Below are 25905 nucleotides of genomic sequence, written 5' to 3' on the forward strand. Positions count from 1 at the left end.
ATACGAACATTCAAATGCTCGCTGCAATACGAAGCTTTAGATAGAAAACTGGAAATAAACTCGGGCACAGAGCGCATCCATAGGCAGCAATATACAACATGTATAATTACTGTGTTGGAGAGCTAGCATCCAAGTACAGGAACTACTTGTTATCCTAAAGACTGCAGCTCCTCTTTGTTTGTCTTTATAGGAGAGCCGCGCAGTTTGAAAAGTGTTTTTGTTAAAAGTGTAGCAGGTTTCATTCAAACTCCTTCAGCTCTTGTTGTGTCAATCTGTTCTCAGTAACATTGTTTTCATGTTTCCAACTTTATTTTATACTCTGTGTGTGTGTGTGGTTTGCCTGCAGACTCTGAGGATGAGGTATGTCTGTAAATAGGAAAGGGTGACAGCTCACTGCTGGATCTAAGAATAGACGAAGCATGAGAAGAAAGACAGTGAGTGACAGAGAGGCCGATTGGATGAGAAACTGATACTCCAAAGTCACAACAAGAAAGAAACTTGGAGAGTGAAGGAGAGCATGGAGCATGAGGAGTGATGGTTGAAGAGTGAAAGAGACGGTGTTGCTTGTAAAAGGCAGAAAATGTTGTGAGCTTTTTTAACAGACAAATGGATGCCCTGATAGGAAAATGTTTTTTAAGTAAATGTCTCAAAACATGCACAAAATCATCTAAAAACAGAATATATTAAATTTACACGTGTTGGTTCGTATTCACGTGTTTATGTTGTGCCCTTAAACAGGGGAAATAGTGAGGAGAGGTGAAAGAACGGCACAGACACGCAGCTCTCACTCTCACTCGTCTGTATTGAGTTTCAGAAGCAATACAACCAAAACAATATTCTTATGGATGCACTCAGTCTCAGGACAACTGTATCCAAACTAAGTGACTATTGTTCGCTGCATTAGCTGATGAGAATACTTTAGATAACATGAACTGTAGCATTAGACAAAAACATATTTTTAACTCGCACATGTTAGCTGACACAGTCACTAACTTTCCACAGCAATGAAATAATACTTTAAGTACTGCATGTCTTTCAGTAGTTAACTTATACAGATAGTAACAGAAAAATCTTCACACAATATGGCGGAGTAATAGCGAAAACTAGCATACGCAGCAACAGAGATTAACTGGAACTTCTCAGCAAAATAGTCTGCAATTCACATCTTTCACTACAATAACCAATGATAACAATGTAATAATCAACAGTAACACACATTAATACAGATTTGTGCATGACAGTTACCTTAAACAGGGGAAATAGTGAGGACAGGTGAAAGAACGGCACAGACACGCAGCTCTCACTCTCACTCGTCTGTATTGAGTGAAGGAGGAAGCGCGCGAACCCACCTACTGGAGCCCTGAGGCATTAACAATGGATCGACGCACAATCAACCCAGGCAAAACGTTCACTGCTTATCTCCCTCTATATTCCCACTGCATATTCTATTCGAAAACATTCAAAGCAACAAATAAAACATTAATAAGGGCATGACATGAAATGTAAGGAACAGAGATGTACAACTTCAAAACTAATCAAATTTATGATCCACCACATTTAGTCCATCCAGCTGTCACAAACGTAGTCTACAAACTCATTCATTTCCCACCTGTGGCCTGGTTCTTTCTCAGTCACACTGGGAATGGTTCGGGTTTTTACGATCGTGACCAGGATTTCGTTCTTTATTGGACGATAGATTAGGGATCTATCCATAAAGAGGTGCTTGAAAGTTCTTTGTTTGAATGAGAGGACAGCTGACGGCAGCGTGGTCCACAGAACTGGACGCGGTGAGGGTGGAGCTGGAGTTCATCCAACTGCAGGACAAGAGACGCTCACTGGAGGGGCAGCTGAATGGTCCTGGGGACCTGCCAGTAGGGCTGTGTGAGACAGGAAGGGGTTGTAGCAAGTGAACTTTCAAAATAAGAGCAAGGGGTTTGTCTTGTTGGCACTTCTCTCAGATAGATGAGAAACTACAAATGAAAAATGCTCAAATGCATGCTGCAGCCAGCCCAGCTAAAGTGTGTGGGAAACACTGTGAATAATAATATAATAATAATACATTTTATTTAAAAGCACCTTTCAAAACACGCAAGGTCACTGTACACAGTAGAACAAAAGCAGCATAAAAGCAAGACGTTTACAGAATCATAAAAGCATAAGACATAAACAAATAAAATAGCAGAGTGGAGAGGTTATGTGGGATAAGCTATTTTGTACAATCGGGTTTTGAGTTTGGACTTAAAGAGAGAGAAGGAAGAGATGTTTCTTAAATCAGGAGGTCGGGAATTCCAGAGTCGTGGAGCAGCTGAAAGCCCTGCTCCCCATGGTGGCAAGACGGGGGGAGGGGACGGAGAGAGAAAGGGAAGAAGCAGATCTGAGACAACGAGATGGGGCGGTGATCTTAATCAGATCAGAGAGATATGGAGGGGAGAGATGATGAAATAAATGTGTACAAGAGTATTTTGAAATTGATGCGATATTTGACCGGGAGCCAATGAAGATGCTGCAGGACAGGAGTGATGTGGTGGACAGAAGGGGTCCTGGTGATGATACGGGCAGCAGAGTCCTGGACGCGTTGGAGCTTGTGGATGGATGTTTGAGTAAGACCAGAAAGAAGTGAATTACAATAATCAATCCAGGAAGTAACAAGGCTGTGGACAAGAATGGCAGCGGCATGTGGGGAGAGAGAAGGACGGAGACGATTATTGTTGCGCAACTGAAAATATGCAGACCGAGTAACATTATTAATGTGTGAATTGAAAGATAGAGTACTGTCGAGGATGAGACCCAAACTTTTCACAGAGGAAGAAATGAAGACCGGCGAGTTATTGATAGTAACAGAGAAACTGTTGGTTCTGGATAATGTTGATTTAGTGTCGACCAAGAGGAGCTCGGATTTGTTACTGTTGAGTTTAAGAAAATTAGAAGAGAACCATGAATTTAATTCAGCTAAGCAGAGGGTGAGGGAGGATGGGGGAAGAGCAGAATCAGGTTTGGTGGACAGATAAAGCTGGGTGTCATCGGCATAACAGTGAAACTGGATATTGTATTTACGGAAAATGTGTCCAAGCGGCAGAAGGTAGATAATGAAAAGAAGGGGCCCAGGACAGATCCCTGGGGCACACCAGTGGTCAGAGGAAAGGACTGAGAAGAGAAGGATTTGAGTTGAATGAACTGAGTGCGATCAGACAGGTACGATTTAAACCAGGCTAATGGAGTATGGGAGAGACCGATGGAGGCCAGCCTACTGAGGAGAACAGAGTGAGAAATAGTGTCGAAGGCAGCGCTCAGATCGAGGAGAATAAGAATGGAAAGTAAACCGGAGTCAGCTGCCATAAGAAGATCGTTGGTTATTTTTATAAGTGCTGTTTCTGTGCTATGGGAGGGGCGAAAACCAGACTGGAACTGTTCATACAGATTATTATTAGTTAAATGTGAGTGGAGGTGTGTGGCAACTATTTTCTCAAGAAGTTTTGAAAGGACTGGTAGATTCAAAATAGGCCGAAAATTCTCAAAATTATTGGGATCTAGACCAGTTTTTTTCAATATTGGGGTGATGGTGAATGGTGAGAATGGTGATGAATAGTGGAATTGTAAAGTGCTTTGAAAAGCGCTATATAGATCCAATCCATTATGATTATTATTAAACTTACGATCTGTGAGTAGATCCCGAATTAGATGACCCTTGCTCGTAAGCGAGCGGATGTTAAGGAGGCCGAAGTTGACATCGGTGTTGTCAGACTGGACAGAGGTGTTAGCCGACTGTGAAGAGTAAATGTGGGGTATTTGTGTGTGCAAACATGTGAAATGCACCCAAGTAAAAATATCTTGCTGGTCGGGATAATGTCTCATTTCATTTATGGAACTGCTGTAACTATAACGGTGCATCATTTTACTTACTGGACTGTTTTTCTTAAGCTGCACTTTGTTTGAAAGATGGTCTAAAAAAGTCTGCAAACTGCTCGACTGGCTGTGAAATGTACAATGAAGAAACAGATCCGGCGAGGATGAGAGACGTGTCTCTGAAATTAAAATCAGAGATGGCGCGTCAACCCAAGCGGTGGAAACATTCTCACTAACCTTGCTGCGTTTCAGTTTCCTGCTGTAATGAGATCCTGTTTGGAGGGTTAGTACTGCAACGTTGTAATCAACAAAAAGTGGAGTCAGAAACATGTGATGATGTGCACAATGCTGTTACTCTGTGTCTACATGCATCTCAGGGTTGAGCACAGCTAGATTGATTTTTCCCCCTGCACTCTGGCTGCTATCGACTAAGTGTATCTTAACGATCCACTCGTATAACAGCGCATACTGTACGCTGCCTCCTCCCTCTCAGTGTGTATGTGTGTGGTGCACTGGGTGTGGTTGCAGGAAGCCCCGTGAGGGTGGCGACGGAAGCTCCACTGGTGCAAACTGTGGACCAGACACACACACAGCTGTGCATATATATATCTGAGTCAGTGTGTGTGTGTGTGTGTGGGGGGGGGCTGAACAACAATTAAATATTTCATTGCGTACGTTATTGAGCGACTGCTGCAGAGAGGGAGGGAATGGCAGGGTGAAAGAGGTGGTGTGTCTGTATTTGACATCTGTATCAGCACCACGAGTGGAATTACTTGCCTAACAAGTGAAAGATCCCTGATTCAATACCAAGAGGAGACACAAACCCCTGTCTAAGGGATGGAGGGATAGATGAAGAAAAGGACAGGGCGATGCTGATGGAGGAGGTGGTGGAGGAGGGTTGCAACAGAGTGGATGGGAAGGGCAAGAGAGAGACAAGATTGCATTCCCTGGAAATGAGGATGGTCACCATGGCAACTGCAGCTGAGAGTCACATGATGCGGAGGAGTGAAAGAGAGAGAGATGGATAAGAGAGTGCAAAAAAAAAAAGCAGGCAGAGGGCGGGGCTTTTAGCTCTGCCAGCAGACGACAAAGGAGGAGAGGGAGGAAGTACAGACGGTGGAGGGATGGACTGCAGGAGGTGTGAAGAGAAGAGAGGTAGTGGTACGAGTGTGGCCATCTGATTTATTTGTAGTCCGCCGGATTACAGTGACGTCATGTGTGTCTTGTCCGAGAAGAGGAACGATAAAGGTTACTCCGAGAGGGGAGACGAAGAAGGATGAGGAAGATGAAGAGGGAAGTCCAGTCCCAAAATAGGAGAGAAACAGGAGCAGATCATAATCAAAGACTTGTTCCGTCTGAAGTCAAACACAAGCACCCGTGTACAAGTTGAATGACCAATTCTTTTATTCGTATATGAGAACTTATTGTTCTGTTTTTTTGTACATTTCACCTTCGTAAGGTTTTGAAATTGCGGTGCTGACTGAGAAATCATACCATCATCGTCGTGGTGTGAACATGTGTGCACAGGATGGTTTGTAATTTAAACGCAACGCTATTTTATTCACATTGGCCGAGTCTCCACAAGCAGTATTCAAGCACTGACTCTGTGCATGTTTGAAATAGTTTGTTTCATTTCTGTATTCACTGGGTTCATGATCCAGCGTTTTGGTTTCTTTCTTAAATGTGTTAGATTAAAGCAGAAAGCCGCTAATCTGCACACTTCCATATTCATCAAGTCATATCATCGTAGTATTGCTGAATTCAGTTCAGTTCAATTGTATTTATATAGCGCCAAATCACAACAACAGTCACCTCAAGGCGCTTTATATTGTAAGGTAGACCCTACAATAATACATATAGACAAAAACCCAACAATCATATGAGCCCCTATGAGCAGCACTTTGGCGACAGTGGGAAGGAAAAACTCCCTTTTAACAGGAAGAAACCTCCAGCAGAACCAGGCTCAGGGAGGGGCGGGGCCATCTGCTGTGATTGGTTGGGGTGAGAGAAGGAAGACAGGATAAAGACATGCTGTGGAAGAGAGACAGAGGTTAATAACAGATATGATTCAATGCAGAGAGGTCTGTTAACACATAGTGAGTGAAGAAGGTGACTGAAGAAGAGATGCATAGTAACAGATCTGTACATAGTGTGGTAAGAAAAGATACATCTACTTTAAGCTGACTTCTTAAACAGAACACAAACAAGAAGGTCAGAAGTGCTCCCATGTTGCATTTACATGTAAAAATAAAAAGGTTATTCTGAGCTTTCTGCAGCAATATAACCTCATTAGGTCAGGAGAAAAACATTTAGTACAACAGCATCTGCTGGGCACATGTCATTACTTGGCTATGACGATACTTTAGGCAAGTTCGAAATAGGTAGTCATGCAAAGGTACATGTAATCCCTCAGGACAGAATAATGTGACTTTTTAACTAACGACTGTGCATGAAGTCAAAAACAAAATCATGCAAAGCTGCATCTCTTATATGCAAAGTAAAACTGATATTAGGTGACAAAGTGAGGCCAGTTTTAAAATTCACATTTGTGTGCATGTGAATGTTTTCAGTGGTATTACTACCAACATGCTTTCATACTGTAGTATTTTGTCATTTATGTGGGCAAAGTTTGAGTTGAGCATAAACACGGCTTCATAGGAAAATAAGCATTTCCACTGTGCTCACCTGAAACCATTGACAGAAAACAAGCCCCGGTACACACACACGCACACACACAGACACACACATGCACACAGACACGCACACACATGCACACGCACACACATACACACACACACACACGCGCACACTCACACACATACAGAGAAACTGGGACCAGTTGTATCCATTCACACGCAGGTGCCCAGATGTATACACACTCCTCTCGCTCTCTGTCCATATCAGGCATTATGTGGCTGCTGACGATGAGAACAGAGCATCAGTAGCAAAAAGGAAGTTGGAGCAGAGACCAGCTCTTTGCTGAAACACGTTCAGATCAAATAAAATCCCGCTGAATGGGATTGGTTCATAGCAGAGGACGACAGAGCTTCAGGTTAACGGTTTAGAGAGAGCTCGTTCAGCGTGTCACGCTGTCACGGCCAGCCGAAGAGCAGGCTTGGGTTTAAATGTGGCTCACGGACATTGTTACTGCCGACGCTGTGTTTGGGTCAGAGGGTCACGGGGAAATGAGTCATATCTTGCGCCTCTCGTTTTTATTTGTCACAAAATGTTCGGAGTCACACACTGAAGATTATACAGTTAGATAATTATTGTAATAATTACATTCATAATACATTAATGTAATTAATATTCTCATATCCTGTAAGTCGTGTTTAGGTCCTGTTTCTGACACCGTGACCGGAAGAGAATTAGACATAAAGGTGTTTATTTTTGCCACCCAGTCAATGAAATTTAGCAGTCATATAAAGACTTGCTGAATTACACCAGTCCAGTCTGAGCTGCACTGTTGTGATTCACTGTTATCACGTTTTAATCCTTCGATTGATCCAAAATGCTACAGCAGTAATACTGATCACGACTCCAAAGAGAGACCATTTTTCTTCCATGTTAGCTTTTCTTTATTGAATCCAAACTTAAAATCCTTCTTCTCACTTACAAGGTCTTGAATAATCAGGCCATCTTATCTTAAAGCCCTCGTAGTACCACATCACCTCAGAAAGAGCTCTTCCCTCTCAGACCGCGGGCTTATTTGTGGTTCTTAGGGTATTTAAAAGTAGAATAGCAGGCAGAGCGTTCAGCTGTCAGGCCCCTCCCTCTTCTGTGGTCAAGGGAAAGGACAACTGGTGACGGGGGTCACAGGCTCCCAAGGCTCAGTGATGCGTGCAGTAAGGGAAGGCCCATGTGGTCTAATATCACACAGTAGCTACTGTAGGTCAGCACACACAGGACTAAGCAGCTCCAGAGCAGTTAGACAGCCCGTGTTGACCTCTAACCTTTGCTGTAAGCAGATACAGTAAGCACATGAAGGTCAGCACTGGACAGCAGAGTAATGAAAGAATGGGCCCATTTACTTAATGATACAGGTCACGTGAGACACATATTATTTATTATTATGTAAAGTAAAGTTCAGGACGTGCCGAGGTGCAGTGGACTGCTTACTTGCAAAATATGGATACCTGTGCTCAGCCATGGAAACACATGCAGGGTTCATCGATATCTGGGTCTGTGGTGTAACTTAGAACAAGCAGACTCGACGGCCACGTCCTGTTTAAAACTAGTCTTTTAAACAGGACGTGTGTGTGGTCAGTGGAGGAAGGAACAGAAGTGGTGGTTGATGGGTGGGGGGAGGGGCTATCTTCACATTCCTTAATAAATGGCAAAGGGCAGAATAGGTGATGTTTGGTGTAAGTCTTGAAATGGAGTGGACTGGCTGATGATAGGTTCATTATTGCACACTTCAGCCATGACATTATGACGCACACATGAACACAGATGGGCGGAGCAGATGTATGTGGGTTGCACTGGGTGGGCGTACTGATGTAGTAGCAGGGGATGATTTGGCTGTAGATGAAAGGCAGTAAGTGAGCAGTGAAAGGCCAACAGTAAGTGCTGAACTGTGCTGATTGGCTATTGAATGCTGGGACATGGTAACAAGATTGAGATACAGGCCGTTGGGGGAATGATCACGGTGATGATGATGGCAGCATTGATTGCCTATTCATTGACTAGGTGGGGATTTACAGCAGGTAAATAGATAAAAAGACACACACACATGCATTTGGAGTAAAGTAACCCAAACTACCCGAGTGCATAAGAAGCAAGTTCATCAACTGTCATTAACTGGAGAAAAAAGTAGCTAAAATCCCCAACACGTGTGTGTGTGTGTGTGTGTGTGTGTGTGTGTGTGTGTGTGTGTGTGTGTGTGTGTGTGTGTGTGTGTGTGTGTGTGTGTGTGTGTGTGTGTGTGTGCGTGTGTGTGTGTCTGTACCCATCCAACAGAGTTCAGAGGGTGTAAAGGTCACTGTGTCCTTCAGTCTGTAGCCATGTCCCTGTTTGAACAAAGGACGCTGTAGAAGTATGACTCATTCCTCGAGTGCGTGTTATGACTAAGCTGGTTTTCTACAGCTCACCGTAGTAATACGAGGAATCCATGTTTGCTGCCTGGAAGAAGCTGAAAGATAAATATGTATGTAACACGGCTAACATGTCGAACAGTTCATCTGAATTTTCTGGATACCTGAGAAAATTCAAATCAAATCAATGATTATTAGATGTGTTTGGTCTCCGCCCACCCCACCACTATGGTCACTGCCTACTTTGATGCAGAGCGTCTGAGCTTTGATGACAGCTACAAGACTGAAACACAGAGTGAGCGTCAGGCAAAACTCTAACATTATGAACTGAACTGCTGAGCATTTTAAGCTCATGTTTATGTAAAAATACTGAAGCTAACAGACGCAGGAAGTTTATTTTACATCCCTGCCTGGTGGGTTCTGGCTAAGCATAAAGTAGAAGCAAAGCATCGCTGCAAATAAGCTACATCATCAAGCTTTAGGGTTAATAACATCACACGCACCTGAGTGTGTGTTTGTGTTTATGCACATCATATTTCCTCAAAGCATGCAGATACATAGAAACAAACCAGTACAAATCTGTAGAGTAGAAACACGCTTGTCATGTGTACGCTCTGTGGTGACAGAAATAACACGGTGCAGAGACTAGAGCAGGTCGTGTCCATGTCGTGAAGGTGGGAAGAAGTTTATTAAAGAAAAGCTTTAAGGAGAGAAGAGCTGCCACAGAGTGATGGAGCAACAATAAAGGAGTGAAGAAACTATTACCTACTGTACACAAACAGCTGCCAGAGCGTTCACACAGTTCAATGAGTGATTTTTGCAGCCTGATAAATCTGATTTACAAAGTTGTAGTTGGACCCAACATGTAACTACCCGTCTGTAAGTAACTGGTCAGCACATTCACTCGGTTGTTTTGTGAGGCTGTTAAAATAGTAGTAAAACACATCTCCTGGTTTACTTTCTGACTAAACGGTGAAAACCCAGCAGTTCCATCATTATACAGTCTGCCTCAGCTGCTAGGCTCTCTGACCACAACTACACCACACCTTTCAAATTCAGCCGCTGTGGGCCGAGGTCGTCTCACGTTGAGTCAGCACGGCGGTTTGATGGACAGCTCTCATAAAAGTCCAAATGAACCTTATATTAATGGTTAAAGACATTGTAGATCTAAAAGTGTACATCCAGGTCAGTGTGATCTTAAGATTTCTTTATTTTTAAAGAGTCAGTGAGAGATTACGGTTTACAGTGACTCAGAGACAGAAAACGAAGAGAGTGTAAGACATCAGAAGAATGTAGGATTAAAGTATTAAGGAGGAGGAAATGTCCCTTCCTTTGTCTGTATCTGTTTAATTTGGAAAGTGTTAACTTCACTCTGAAGGGACGAACGTGAACTCATCCAGTAAATGAAGTGCGTCTGTTTTCAGGCTGCACTATAGACCTGTGTGACCGTCAGTGTAATATCCATGAGTTTGATTCATGTCTGCACTCAGATGATCGTGTGTTTGTAGGGAGTTTGAACTTCAAGTAGCTCATGTTTCCAGCTGTTGTGATCTGTTAGTCACATCTGTCTGAGTCTAGAGAAGAACGGCTTTAAAAACTGGTGACGTAATGTTCCAGCGATCGAACGATGCTTGTAGATGAAGTGATAACTCGGATACTCAGCTGCACTCATATTTTATTTTTCATTGTTGAACGTTTGATTTTCCTCACTGTGGGGACAGTGACTCGTAGATATCACAGAATATACGTTCGTATCTAAAGCTCGCTGACGCAGAGATCACCGAGCCACGGCGATTTTGATTAACTCAGCTTTGTTTTTTGATGAATATGTTGCCACTTTTACTGTTGCATCACCAGCTCAAGAACAATGAGCCTGTTTAGAGCTTTCTAGAAACGATGACGTCGTGCTGTAGGTATGGACTTTGGCAGCAGGCGAGGGAGCATTTCAACATGTGCAAAATACCAAATGGTCTGCAAAATGTAACAAAGTGCAGCAAATGAAACGTGACGGTAACAGATCAGAGCTCAGTTTATCTGAACAAAGTCGACATCCCATCAAATATTTCAATTTCATTCACTTGCATTTCACCTTTAACCTTCATCATCATTCAGCAAATATGAATTTATCACCCAATCAGGTTATTGTTTAGGACAGCAATGTGTGTGTGCGCGTGTGTGTGTTGAAGACAAAAAGACATTCATTACAGCAGTCACTCTGTTACAATTACACGGTGCACACTGGCTTCTTTTGCTGATAAAGGAGTCCAAAGGTCAGGGCTTGGGCATCCTGGCACAACGATCATGTAAGTGTAGAAAAAAGAAATCAATAATGAAAGAGCGAAGGCCGGGAGGGGGCTGGGATCAAACGCTGTGGATCTCCGAGCTGCTTTACTCTGAGCTTATTGGCAAGCTGAAATAAAGTTTGGGTATAACCCAAAGCTAGGAGCGCGGCGCTGACATTTGTAATCACATGCCCCAAACAGCAACTCCTCTTCAGCTGTATCAGTTACCAGGAGCTGATGTAGCTGCCGCCTTTGTCCAGGAGGCAGCCAGTGCAGATCAGCTGGCTCTGCCCCTGAAGGAAGCAGATCACAGCTGTACGACAACAACCGCCTCTTTGGGCCTCTGCAGCTAAAAACAAACAGGCTAAAAAAGCTCTGTCCCTCCCAGCTGCTCTAAAATGTTGAAAGAGGTCTTTTTTGTTCGTGTTTGCTGTTATTAGCCAATAAAGTCCAAATGTTTGAAGTCGACTGTCTGTATGTTGTTGCAGCTTTGTGCTAATCTGGTTTTTACATCACTTCCTGTGGAAACATTGCACCAAGAGAAGAAATGGCTGTCACTCTGTTTTGTCTTCCTTCTTGTCATATTCTTGACATTTTTTTATTTCTGCTTGCCCTCTAATTAATCTAAGGAGCTTGCAAACAAAAGCGTCTGGACTTCTTTGAGTTGCTTGAAGACGTTTCACCTCTCATCCGAGAAGCTTCTTCAGTTCTAAGGTCAAATGGTGGAGAGTCCCAGATATAAACCTAGTGGGAGGACCCCCCACAGAGGGACAAAAGGACCCCCTGATGATCCTCTAATCGCCTGAGCCAAGGTGTGAAACTGGGTGTGGGTCCCAATCAGCCAGAGTTTCAGGTGAGGTCATTGTGAAACCTGGCCCCACCTTATCATGCGAATTCCTGAGGTCAGATGGCCCAGGATGTGAGTGGGCGTTAAGGCGTCTGGGAAGGATCTCAAAACTGGATTATAGATGGCAGAGAGTTGGTGTCGTAAACCCCGCCTCTGTTCAAAGATGGTCGCTCACAGTGGACATAGATGCTTCTTTCACTCCTCTTTCAAACCATCTGTCCTCTCTGTCCAAAATGTGAACATTGGCATCCTTGAAAGAGTGACCTTTGACCTTTAGATGCAGATGGACTGCTGAGTCTTGTCCTGTGGAGGTGGCTCTTCTGTGTTCCGCTTGTGAAGTGGCTGTTTGGTCTCTCCGATGTAGATCGGTTGGTTTACGACACCAACTCTCTGCCATCTATAATCCAGTTTTGAGATCCCTCCCCAGACGCCTTAACGCCCACTCACATCCTGGGCCATCTGATCTCAGGAAATCACATGACAGGGTGGGGCCAGGTTTCACAATGAGCTCACCTGAAACTCTGGCTGATTGGGACCCACACCCAGTTTCACACCTTGGCTCAGGCGATTAGAGGATCATCAGGGGTCCTTTTGTCCCTCTGTGGGGGGAAACTCCCACTAGGTTTAAATCTGGGACTCTCCACCATTTGACCTTAGAACTGAAGAAGCTTCTCGGATGAGAGGTGAAACGTCTTCAAGCAACTCAAAGAAGTCCAGACGCTTTTCTTTGCAAGGACACACGTGTTACACGTGTACACATTTCGTGCTACATCTGAAACTTTTACATTCTAAATATTTCTCACAAAGATGGTTTGATTACATTGTTTACACAGTGCTACACTGTTGTACTCCAGCGTCTCATAATCAGTATGATGCTCTTGTAATGCCACAGCCTCTTCACTCCACTGACAGCGCTAACCTGGAGCTGCCTCCCTGCTGTGTTTTCTTTCAGGCGGATGCTAAGATGGTGTGCGATGTGGTCAGTCGTATGGAGGACACGGAGCCTTACTCTGCTGAGCTGCTCTCCGCCATGATGCGTCTGTGGTCTGACTCGGGCATCCAGGAGTGCTTCAGTCGCGCACGAGAGTACCAGCTCAACGATTCAGCGCAGTAGTACGTCCATGTGCTTATTTCTGCGTGTTTTTGTTGTGAGGCTGTAAACATTATCAATATCAGTACTGAATCCATTATAACAAAAATAAAAACCTAAATCTGATCCAAAAGTTAGCTTAATGAAAAAGTTAGCAGTGTGCTAGCAGCCAAAGCAATCACAGGGAGGTTTTGCCAACTGGTTGGGGAACTGTGTGGTCTGTAGGTCAGTGCGACTTGGACCTCGTTTGCTTCATCTTACATTGACATCTTTATTTAATTACAGACATCTTTGAAGGATTACAAACACATCCAACACGGCCGACAAGTTAATGTTGCCGTCAACTGTCTGCAAAACCTCAGCACCTGGGACGTTTCCGGCTAATGCTAATAGCTTATAGCTAGCTTGCATGGTTAACAACCTGAGAAGCGTGCTGCCTGCAGTTGACCGCTGAACACAAGTTGCTGCGTAACTTTGGACTAAAGCAAATCGCTTCAAACTTTAAGCAACAGACAGTAAACTTTAGCATTTTGTGAATTTCGAGGAAAAAACTAGAAATCCCGTTTGATAAGACTGTCGGCTCAGTAGGGGGAACCCTGAGTTTAAGCATGATTCCCATCCCTTTGGTGGCTGTAGACACAAAGTGTTTGTAGTGATACCCACAGATGCACCAAATCATCACAGCAAATATATTTGTCTTTGTGTTTGCGTCAGCAGATCCCTGATTTACTGAGACCAGATGAATACATGAGTCATTAGTAGCTGCTACACCGCTTTAAACACAACACGTGAACTTAAACACATACACACTACTGTTTATTCATGCAATCATACCCCGCCTATTACAGTCAATCGCCATTACTGGGTCTATCTTATGCTGAGTGCATGTGTAGGTAGGAAGAGAGAGAGAGCGAGTGGGTGGGGTAGAGAGGAAGAAGAAGCAGTCATTTCCCTCAAGTGCCGTGTTTGTCGTTTAATTGTGCTTCTTACATCCAGTAAAATTACAGCACGACATAAAAAAAAAAGATCGTGGCAGAGGACTCAGTGAAAGTTACATGGATGTTATCATTTAAAGATACAGGCTGCGAGAGAAAAGGTAATAAAAGGTCACGTGAAGGGCACAAGGCACGGCGAGAGAGCGAGAGAAATGGAGGAGGCAAAGTGAAGGATCCTTTGAAGGATTACAAACATACTCCTATCAGCATTTACATGTAATCAGTAACTTAAGTAACATCCACTGTGTGTGTGTGTGTGTGTGTGTGTGTGTGTGTGTGTGTGTGTGTGTGTGTGTGTGTGTGTAGTTTGTCTGTGCTAAATGTCACGTTAAAGATTGATGCACTCTGCCTACTATGTTGTGGCCTGTGGAGCAGAACAGAGCAACCAGCCTATGAACTGATAGGACACATATCACATGATCAGACCACACTAGGTTCAACCTGTGTGTGTGTGTGTCTTTATTGAAAACCCTTAACAGAAGATAAATTTGATATTATTTCTCATGTGGAGAATGTTATAAAGCTGTCCAAAGTTGGCAGTTATTAGTAATATTAATAGTACTTTTTTGTGTGTTGGTACTCACGAGTGCATCTAATGTCTTTTTATTGCATAGAAAGCAGAAGGGTCTATTGTGAGAGGAGCAAGTCCTGCCTGAAGCACCTCTCTGTCTGTCTCTGTGCAAATACCCTGCATGGGCTGACCTATTTAGCACAATGCACATACACTCTGACTGTGATTTACATCCACTGCCTTTATGACACAGTCAGTCATTCAAAACGTGAACACCAATCTTGCACATATGAAATTACATACAAATACCAGGCAAAGTAGTTAAATGGTAGGGGTGCAACGATACACAAAATTCACGGTTCGGTTCGATACTTTGGTGTCACGGTTCGATTTTTTTTCGATACAAAAAAAATGTTCATGCCTTTTTAATTTGTCATTTATTAAAATTATAAATATATATTTTTAACTCAAAAGTACAGTTTTTAAATTTAACCCTAACCCTTGTGCGTGTTTTTTATTTTGACAGCGAATGCGCACCTGCGGACCACTTATGTGCAGCCCTGGTTATTTAGCTCGTCATATTGCAGCCACAGAAATTCTTTTGTCCATGAAACCATAAAGCTGCACTTTCTTTTTGCCTTATAGTCTGATTTGTCATAACTTCTCCGTTTTGTGGTAAGCTTTTCTTTGGCTGTCACTTCTTCACCCTGACCTGTCTTATTTGGCTCAGCAGAACTAAAATATATATCCTGCTGCTTTTACACACTCACTCACATAAGCTCAGCGATTCTCTGCGTGATCAACCTCTCACATGTTTAAGCTGCGGGAGATTTCACTTGTCATGTTTGCATAGTAAGCTAACGATTAATAAGACGATGTCAGAGGAATTGGTGCACAAATTATCATCACTCACAGATCAGTGCTGTCGCTCTCTATACACAGTTCGCACGATTGCAAAGTGAAAGCAAAAAAACAAGCGCAAATTCAAACGCGACTTCAATATGTCACATATTGACAGTGGCTCACCGATGCCAATGACATAATTACCCAGCTACATTTCTGAAAGAATGCAAAAGCATTGACATATATTTTTCCTACAATAGCCCGACGGGCAGGGCAGAGATAGATTTTGGTAGCCCGACTGAAAAAATCGCTAGCTCCGGGACGTCGGGCTAGCGATTTTGCGAGCCCTGTATCTGATGGAGGAATCACTCATCTTTGGAAAAGAGAGTTTAATACAGAGAAATGGCTCTTTCCAAAATAAAAGCTATACTATCCGCTTCTTCTGGGCTATATTCTCAGCAGCATAAGGAGAATCATGTGCTAACAGCTGTCTAAATGACTCGGCTAAAGTTAGTAGCATGCTTGTTGTTTTTGTCTTTGCACTAGGATGATGTAAATGTGCAGTCATATTCGTTGTGTTCCCACTAGTGCTTTCAGGTTAATCTCGTTGAAATGACCTTAACGCCACAACACGGCAAATCTCCGTTAACGAGCTACCGCCGATCGCTCCGTGCATGGGGCTAGACGGCCAACACGTTAACGAGCTAACTGCGCTAACACACTAGTTCCCACCCATGTAATTGAGCATTGCGTGGCACATCCAACATACTGTTTTACTTTAGTCCATGACTCGCTTACCTTCAGGGTCATACGTCACATGAAAACCAAAATAATTCCAAACGCCAGATCTGAATGAGGGTGGGGGAGGTTCAGTTTGCCATGTTGCAAGGAGAGCTTAACTTCTGTCTCGCTAGCTTGCCCTGCGCTCTTCCTTCTGACGATGCTGTCTGTGTTGAGCACTCAGTGAATCTGCGCTCGACTACTCCGCCTAGGCTGCACTGTCGAGCCTAGGCGGAGTAGTCGAACGCAGATTCACTGAGCGCTCAACACAGACAGCATCGTCAGAAGGAAAGTTGATAAAATAAATTACAAATTTTGTATTGTTCGATACATATGCGTACCGAACCGAAAGCACTGTATCGAACGGTTCAATATCGATACGAATATCGTTGCACCCCTATTAAATGGATGCTGTAAGTATTGGCTGAGTTCATCAGGCTAAAAAGACTTGAATACAGAGCTCGTGCATAATGCACAGCTATTACAAACACTCCGTCATCGATGTTGGATAAACGTTACAGTTAAATGTCACAGTCTCTGTTTTGTGCTCAATATATTGATTCTACAGCTTGCATTACATTTGACTATTTAGACTCGCTGTACATGTTATTGGGTCATAATGCAAAGCTGCTTTAGCCATGTTGATCATTTATTAGATCACTGCTATACACAGTGATGCTGGTTTGTCCACTGCAGCGCGTGTGCGTGCGTGTGTGTGTGTGTGTGTGTGTGTGTGTGTGTGTGTGTGTGTGTGTGTGTGTGTGTGGTGTGTGCGTGTGTGTGTGTGTGTGTGTGTGTGTGTGTGTGTGTGTGCGTGCGTGTGTGCGAGTGTGTGTGTGTGTGTGTGTGTGTGTGTGTGTGTGTGTGTGTGTGTGTGATTTCCTGGTCTTCTTCTCATTCGTGCTAAGTAATGACAGGGATTTTTCCTCTGTTGACTCAGAGCACTTTTATGTTGTGGCTAGCTTTCATGGGTTTGCATCACGTAGCTGCTGCTTCTGTAGAAAAGTGCTGGTTTTAAATATGTGTCAGGACATCGCAGTAGGGGACGCATCTAACCAACTAAAGGCTGGTTCCTTAGCAACAGCTATGGGTTAAGACGGTTAAGCCAACCCCTCTCTTGCCATAAAAAAACATAATGCTGCATGGAGATAGTAAATTCTGTGTCACTGTTACAATGGTAATAACAAATTTTATTTAGTTTAAACTTGAAGATAGAGTATATGGGTGTACTGTATGTATTGTGATGTTTATACAATAAATCGTTGCTTTAATGTAAACATGACAAGCTTTTTGTGTTACCGTAAGTATAGAGCTGACAGGCTGCTTATGGCTCCCACTTGATGGATTGTGTTTCTGTAGTGAGCCACTGCACTAGTAAATGGCTCACGTAGAGTCACTGCACTTGAGTTTATACAGCAGGGGATCGATACAGCTGTACTCCATATATCTGGCTCTCTCGTACTCTCTGTGTAAGATGTCCCTGTCGGGTCGGTTTCCTGTTATTGTGGTTGGCTATTACTCCAAAAACAATTTAGAAATGCAGCTCTTCCATGGCACTTTACGGCGGTTTTAGTTAATTAGTGTTCAGTGTTATAGCTTTGTTAACAATACTGCGGGCTGTTGTACTCACAGAGGTTTATTCGTCCATTTTCATGGACATAACTAGCCCAGTTTAGAGTTTTCCCAACTTTAATCACATTTGGAATGACAGCAAACATGAAAGAGATAATTATTGAAATCCCATTTTACTTAAGAACCGTGATTGGATTCTTGCCATTTTCAGAAACAGATAAGGTATATATCAGAATAAAATGTTTAGCTGTAGAATACACATCAAATCATAACCAGTGGGGAATATCAAGCACAGCTGGAAATCTTGTCCATTATCCATATTACCTACACTGTAAAAAAAATTCGTGATACAAAAGTATTTTACTGTGTATTTTACAGTTTTGTACTGTTCTTCTAGAATATCATTAAATTTACATAAATAGACTGTGATATTACATTTCAAATGTAAATTAACGTAAAATCACTGTAAATGTAATAAAACTTAATTTTCTTGTTTGTTAAATGTATCTATCTGTACATATTTAGATTGTTAAAATCAAGGCTGGACTGGGACAAAAAATCGGCCCGGGCATTTTGGCCCACCAGGATAAAGATTGAAAATGTGACGTCATTCAGGGGTAAAACCGCAAAGGATTCTGGGAACTCGTGGCAAGAGGTAGTAGCGCACGCAGGCTTTCAATTGAACTCAGTTACACAGCGATAAAAAGAAACCCAAAAAATGTCAAGAAGCTGTTGTATTATTAACTGCAATAGCCGGTCGCATGACAGCCACGGGAAGCCGACGGGTAAAGAGAGTGTTTGTTTTTTTTTTTATCGGATTACGTTGTTGAAGAGAAATTTTTTAAGCCATGTTTCCGAAGTAAGAGCCAACGGATGGTCTGGATATACCAAATATAACGTCTCAGAACACTCCAGCTCACAGGTTAGTCTGCTCCAAGCATTCCCACAAAGGTCAGAGTTTTGTAGTAGTTAATGCGTCATTTTTCTTAACATAATTGGTGATATAGGTTACAAGCAAGTCTGGCGCTGAACAGAAATTGTCGCGCTTTGCTCCTTTATTTATTGTGCATAAATAGTGAATTGTCCTGACACAATATTGCGTTTCGCTTCTGTTATTATGGTACATTGACAAAAACATATACTTTTATTCACAGGATAAAACAGGTTTTTTGTATCACTAATTGCCCAGTACGTGAGACCGGGCCACCAGGATAAAGATTGAAAATGTGACGTCATTCAGGGGTAAAACCGCAAAGGATTCTGGGAACTTGTGGCAAGAGGTACTAGCCCACGCAGGCTTTCAATTGAACTCAGTTACACAGCGATAAAAAGAAACACAAAAAATGTCAAGAAGCTGTTGTATTATTAACTGCAATAGCCGGTCGCATGACAGCCACGGGAAGCCGACGGGTAGAGAGATCGTTTTTTTTTATCGGATTACGTTGTTGAAGAGAAATTTTTTAAGCCATGTTTCCGAAGTAAGAGCAGACGGATGGTCTGGATATGCCGAATATAACGTCCCAGAACACTCCAGCTCACAGGTTAGTCTGCTCCAAGCATTCCCACAAAGGTCAGAGTTTTGTAGTAGTTAATGCGTCATTTTTATAACATAATTGGTGATATAGGTTACAAGCAAGTCTGGCGCTGAACAGAAATTGTCGTGCTATGCTCCTTTGTTTATTGTGCATAAATAGTAAATTGTCCTGACACAATATTGCGTTTCGCTTCTGTTATTATGGTACATTGACAAAAACATATACTTTTATTCACAGGGTAAAACAGTTGTTTTGTATCACTAATTGTCCAGTACGATTACAACATACAATATTATTGTCACTGCTACATTTCTGTGATGCTACCAGAGATTATTTCCACTACTAATTAATTACCGTTGAGCTCAAAGGTTATATTAATAAACGGTTAACGAATGTGTATTTATGACGACGATTTGTGAGACTGGTAAACTTACCTTTGTTCGTACGATGGTCTTTCGTTCTACACGGTGCATTTCAAGGTCCTGTAGCCATCCGTCGGCAAACTGTACCTGGGCTTGTTGCAGTGACCTGAAGTTACTAAACTTCATGAGTGTATGCGCTCACTCCAAGAACCGTTTAATTATAAATATGAGCGTGGTGAAAGTTGGGCAGCACGCTAACGTCTTTTGTCCACTCTGTGTGCTCGTAAGGGTCTGACCCTTTCACTCCTTTGATTTTTCCTCGTATCTTTTCTTTGTCTTTTCGTCAAGTCTGTCTTTGTACGGACCGGCATTGTTCTCCTTTTGTTTTGTACATTCCTTTTTTGTGCGGCAAAGAAAAAAAAGAAGGTATTGGAACCGGAGAATGAACGTTTTGCGGTGCTGCAAATGCTTGCATTTGATGCGGTACTTGGATTGTTTTGCCACGAGTTCCCGGCATGCAATGCGTGAAAGCCACGTGATTGCTAAACAAGGGGGCGGGTCCATCCGGCCTCCTCGGCTGTAATTGGTCCAGCCCAAAGTCGATCATGACCAACTGGCCAATCCAACACCTTTCATTATATATACCCTTCCTATATATATATATAAAAAAACTATCGGCCCATTAAAAACAAAAAATCACCAGCGGCCCACCGGGCAAGTGCCCGGTATGCCCGATGGCCAGTCCAGCTATGGATTACAGCATACAATATTGTTGTCTCTGCTACATTTCTGTACCAGAAATTATTTCCACTACTAATTAATTACCATTGAGCTCAAAGGTTATATTAATAAACGGTTAAGGAATGTGTATTTATGAAGACGATTTGTGAGACTGGTAAACTTATGATACGTACGATGGTCTTTCGTTCTACACGGTGCGTTTCAAGGTCCTGCACCCATCCGTCGGTAAACTGTACCTGGGCTTGTTGCAGTGACCTGAAGTTACTAAACTTCATGAGTGTATGCACTCACTCCAAGAACCATATAATTATAAATCTGAGCGTGGTGAAAGTTGGGCAGCACGCTAACGTATTTTGTCCCTCTGTGTGCTCGTAAGGGTCTGACCCTTTCACTCCTTTGATTTTTTTTCCTCGTATCTTTTCTTTGTCTTTTCGTCGAGTCTGTCTTTGTACGGACCGGCATTGTTCTCCTTTTGTTTTGTACATTCCTTTTTTTGCGGCAAAGAAAAAACAAGAAGGTATTGGAACCGGAGAATGAACGTTTTGCGGTGCTGCAAATGCTTGCATTTGATGCGGTACTTGGATTGTTTTGCCACGAGTTCCCAGCATGCAATGCGCAAAAATCACGTGATTGCTAAACAAGGGGGAGGGTGCATCCAGCCTCCTCAGCTGTAATTGGTCCAGCCCAGAGTCAATCATGACCAATTGGCCAATCCAACACCTTTCATTATATATACCCTATATAATATAAAAAAAAAAAAAAAGATCCATCGGCCCATAAAAACAAAAAATCGCGGTGTACTCCAAACCACCTCTGGCGCTGGTGCCCTACCCTCAATTTTAAATGCATTTAGACACTAAGGGTTTTCCGGAAGAGCCGTGCTGCTCTCTGAGAGGAAGCTAGTACCATGCTCTCCTGAGTTTTAAATGCACTGACCGACTGTTAACTGTATATTTCTGTACATTTAAGTATTATTATTCATAGTGCTGCATTCATTGACCTTTTTTATAGGTAATTTCATTGTTTAATCACATAAAATTCTTCCTAATTTAATGTTTAAAAGCACTTGAAAAAGGCAAAATCCCATGTAAAATTAGGGCAACAAACTGTATTGTCATTACTGAAAATAACCGTATTTTCATGGGAAAGTTATTTTCTGTGATTTTATCGTATTATTTTGGTGCCCCAGCTGCCGGAAAATTACTGTTTTTTTAGGATTTTTTTTTACAGTGTAGTTTTCCAGCCTGGACGGGAACATAAAGTAGAAATCAGCTTGATTGCCGAGCAGTTAGCAGTTAGCGATCAGTCTGACCGTGTCAGAGATCATTGTTCCTTGGCACAGCACTAATTAAGTTAACCACTGTTGTAATTATTAAACACTTTACTGGAAATTTAATAAACAGTGACCCTGTATTTCCCCCCTTAGTAAAATATAACTCTATAGAAGCTACGCCTACAAACATCTGCTGGGCTTATCATGTCTGGTTTGCTAGATTAGCTAGCTACTCAGCTACACATTAGTTAGTAGCCAAAGCCCAATGACGTGGCAGATCAGCATCAAGTCTGTTGAAAGTTGCTTTTGGTCAAGCATTCTTTTAGTGATAAGCCATAATGTTGTATGTACTCCTGAGGTCGGTGTTCATTGACCTAGCGTACCAAGAAGTATGTCCGCTAAAAACAGCCTAACACAGGTTACAAAAAGTCATCTGCCTGTCCGAAGGTGATATGTAGTTGACATTACTGTGTGTTTGAGACCTTTGTGGGACTGCAGCTCTGCACATTATATAATGGCATTTGTGTTAGTGTGAGTTCGTGTGAAAAGGTGTTTCTGTGAAGCCTAACAGCAAAATGGAAACAACCAACAGGAGGAGCGGACGTGTTCTTGTTAGAGAGGGTCAGACCTCCTGAAGGTCACGAATGGCAAATAACCTAACCCTAACCCTTCTTTCTTAGTAAACCTTCTAAGCTCCTCGCAGTTCTTTGGGCTCATTATTTACATTTCCCACGTGCTAGGTTTTGGAAATCTGCTGTTTCTTTGCAAAATGTTTGTGACTTTTCAGTTTGAAATACCGAGTGGTTCACACAAATTACATGAACCACTCGGCATAATTGATCTGCTTTGGATTGCTTTGTAATGAAGTGCTCTGGTTTGTTTGACTGACTGCCTTGTAATCTAATTAGCATCCTTTCATTTTGTGAATTGAAACATGCTTTAACACCAAGTCACTAATCCAGTCAACGGATGCTGTGTAGAAACATGGTGCGCACATCTTCAGGATGTGGTGCTTGTTTGTTTTCAGTTTCAGAAATAAATCGAGGCTCAGCTGTTCACACTTTCATCTTTGCTCAGGATAAAAATATCCAGTCTTCTTGTGTCCTCCTTACAGCTTTCACATTTTAATCACAATATAATTCAGATTCCTTTCTCTGTAATCAGTTGTTCTTATCGCTGAAGCTGTGACAGTGTACCATCCATTTCTTTTTCTCGTCATCTCTCTAGCTTTTGTCTTTTAAAAGTAACTAATGATCCTCCTAACGGCTCTGAAACAACACTTTGAACAGTTTCTAGATTAAAGATATGCATCTGTGGCACCAAGGCTTTGGGCTAGTCACCTATTACAGTTACATTCAGATGACTCTGTGGACTTTAAACTTGGTTTTCAGTTGATACTTTTACTGATTTTAATTTATTATGCATCTTGTTTATGGCTTTTAATTTTCTTATTTATTTTACTTTATTTGTGTCCAGCACTTTGTGACCACTCGTCTATGGAAGGTGCTTCATGAACACTTTTATAACCTTTGTAAATGTTACTTACTGTCTGTGTCCTTCGCCCCGATGGTGAGATTGACCTTAATTTAAAGAAGGGAATAAACAAGAAAGGAAAAAATGAGGGATTAAACCTTCCAAGGTGCACATTAGCTGGAACCAGAGCAGTATTCAGGTGTTAAAGAGGAAGGCAAGCCTAACAATCACAAAGTGACTCTAACATAACTGTAGCTCTTCCTTCTGTCGCCCTTAGCTGTGTGCTACAGTAGATAGTGTGAGAGCTTGAGTGACTGAGAGAACGATTCTCTGGATTCTGCTGTTCACGATTATTTGATTTATACGTGCACATTAAAAAATAAAGGCCCTCTTCCAGGGATATTCCGTTACATAAGTGAATCCTCCCATTCCCCTTCCTCACTTGTTACCAAGTGGCTGCTCCATGTGGTAACTTTGTATTTCAGACAGACGTTATTCTTCTAATGTGTAGCAGCGAGAAGTTTGCTGTTATCCAGTAAACCAAAATTTAATCAACATTTCTGAGCCACTAAAATAGATTTCTACAATGAGATATTGAACCATGTGACACATTGCTGTTGCTACAGTGCTGATTTGAGGCTCACTTCCCATAGAAGGAGCAGGGAAAGAACAGAAGCACCTGGAATTAGCTCAGATATTTGCAGGGTGTCAGATTGTGCTCATTATGCAACACAAATTCACACTTAAATTGAAAGTAGGCCATAGCACCACAAATCCATTCACATCTCTGTCAATGCAGTCATCAACATTGAGCCACTTACATGAGCTCCTGGTGGATGTAAAGGACACTTCAGGGAAATTTGTGAGAACAATGGCTCGCTGATGTTTTTGGACCTCATTTACACGTGGTATTTTCCTGCAGTTGTTGTATGGGTACACAAACAGTTGTTGTGTCAGATTCTGAGTTTTGTGTGTCTGTGTGCAGCTATCTAGACAGCCTAGATCGAATTGGTGCGGCGGACTACCAGCCCACAGAGCAGGACATCCTGAGGACCCGAGTGAAGACCACAGGCATCGTCGAGACACACTTTACCTTCAAAAACCTTCATTTCAGGTCAGTATCCAAAGCGACTGCTGCCCCGATGTGTGCGCTCGGTGCTTCACTCTCAGCGGTGCCTCTTACTGCTCCTCTAGCCAAGCGTACAGTAGGAACTCCAGCCTGTAATTAATGAGATTAAATGCTTTAAACAAGTGTCTATATTTATGATTCCCTTCCTTTTAAATGAGCTCTGATTCAATTAGAACAAGGAGCCGTGGGAATGATGACAGAGAGGAGAGGCATTATGGGAAAGAGAAGGGGCGAGTCCTGTTCTGGCGTCTAATCTAATCGCTCATTTTCCGCCCTACTTCTGTGGATGTGTGCAGGTATAAGCACACATTCATGTCCTAACTGAAGACAGCAGAGGGGTTAATACGTGTAGCATAGACACCAATTATTTTTCTGGATGGATGCACATCACGTTTGGCAGCTAATGCTTGTTTTGCTTTTCCTCCTTCTTTTGCTTGGGTTATATTGTGCAGTTCATTCTGCTGTCACTCTCACCGTTGTGTAGGAGTTGTGCTGGGTGTGCTTTGTTGAAGAAGCCTAAATATTGTCAGCTCAGTTGCTATTACTAGCAGTCAGGCAGTGTGTGGGAGGCTACAGTGTTCCTCTCCTGGGTGTAACCCATGAACCTACCTACCATTATACCCATCACAGACTTGACTGACTTCATCTCACTGTGGATTAAGTCCTTTAGGGTGGTTGTTATGTTCTTTTCTAAAATTGCACATCTGAATCTGGTCATTTGCAACATCAGCTGACTTACTTTCAGTGCAGCACACTCCTGTTTTTTGGTTAGTGTGTGTTTTTGTATACTTGTGACAGATGTTGAGCTACCTCAACAGTTTCAGCTTTAGTGCAGTCCTCAGAAAATCAAACCTGACGTCAGAAATTGCCACGTGTCTGTGGTAATCGATCCGGAAAACTGTCGCTGCAGAGGAGAGACGGGAGAAACAAATCCAGATACTCTGAAGCTCCATTTCTCTCACTGTGATAAAACCCTGATAGGATTTAGCGTCAGGCTAACACCCTGATCTGTACACGCCGCAGTCAGCAGGTACAGTGTGCATACGCAGAGGCACTGTCCTCGCTCATGCAGAGGAAATCCTAATAGCAACCTTCTGACAGCAAATATAAGAGCTCCTTTGTTTATCTGAAGAGCGTAAATAAGTGAAAGTCACATGTCAGATCATCATCGGTGATAACAGTATAAGGAAATGATGTCAGCATAAAAACTGTTTCTGTGTTTCTTTAAACCACAAACTGTTTCAAAAATCAGATTCTGAGGAGAAAAGAAGGAAATCCAAGAAGATCTTTGTGACGGCGCTCGGGAAGCTGTTAATATCAGACATCCTCAGAGCACCTTCAGGTCCAGGAGCGAGGCCAGAGTCCTTCTGTGTGGACGTAAACCTGTTATTAGGACTGTGTTATACCCACGGACTGAAAGCTGCTTTACTCCCCGGATCTCCGTCAGTTTGGACGTCTGCTAAGAAGTCGTTCTCAAATTGAATCAGGCTTCGAAATGAGCTTCAAATTGAATCACTTTCTAATTTGACTTGACTGAATTTAATTTATTATTTCTATTTTGTACAAATGTAATAATTGACGATTTCAATTATGTTT

At 42.5% G+C, this 25905-nt stretch overlaps 1 protein-coding gene across 3 annotated transcripts in view; it reads left to right on the plus strand.

Annotated features, from left to right (window-relative positions):
- Window positions 1-25905, plus strand: part of LOC113027186 (guanine nucleotide-binding protein G(o) subunit alpha) — a 104315-nt gene that overhangs the window by 60758 nt on the left and 17652 nt on the right. For all 3 annotated transcript variants that reach the window (XM_026176787.1, XM_026176788.1, XM_026176786.1), the window contains exons 4-5: window positions 12958-13118; window positions 24166-24294. In XM_026176787.1, coding sequence (XP_026032572.1) covers window positions 12958-13118; window positions 24166-24294 — 290 coding nt within the window. The remainder of the gene's footprint in view (window positions 1-12957; window positions 13119-24165; window positions 24295-25905) is intronic.

Source organism: Astatotilapia calliptera, chromosome 7, assembly GCF_900246225.1.
Source record: "Astatotilapia calliptera chromosome 7, fAstCal1.2, whole genome shotgun sequence".
Taxonomy (NCBI): domain Eukaryota; kingdom Metazoa; phylum Chordata; class Actinopteri; order Cichliformes; family Cichlidae; genus Astatotilapia; species Astatotilapia calliptera.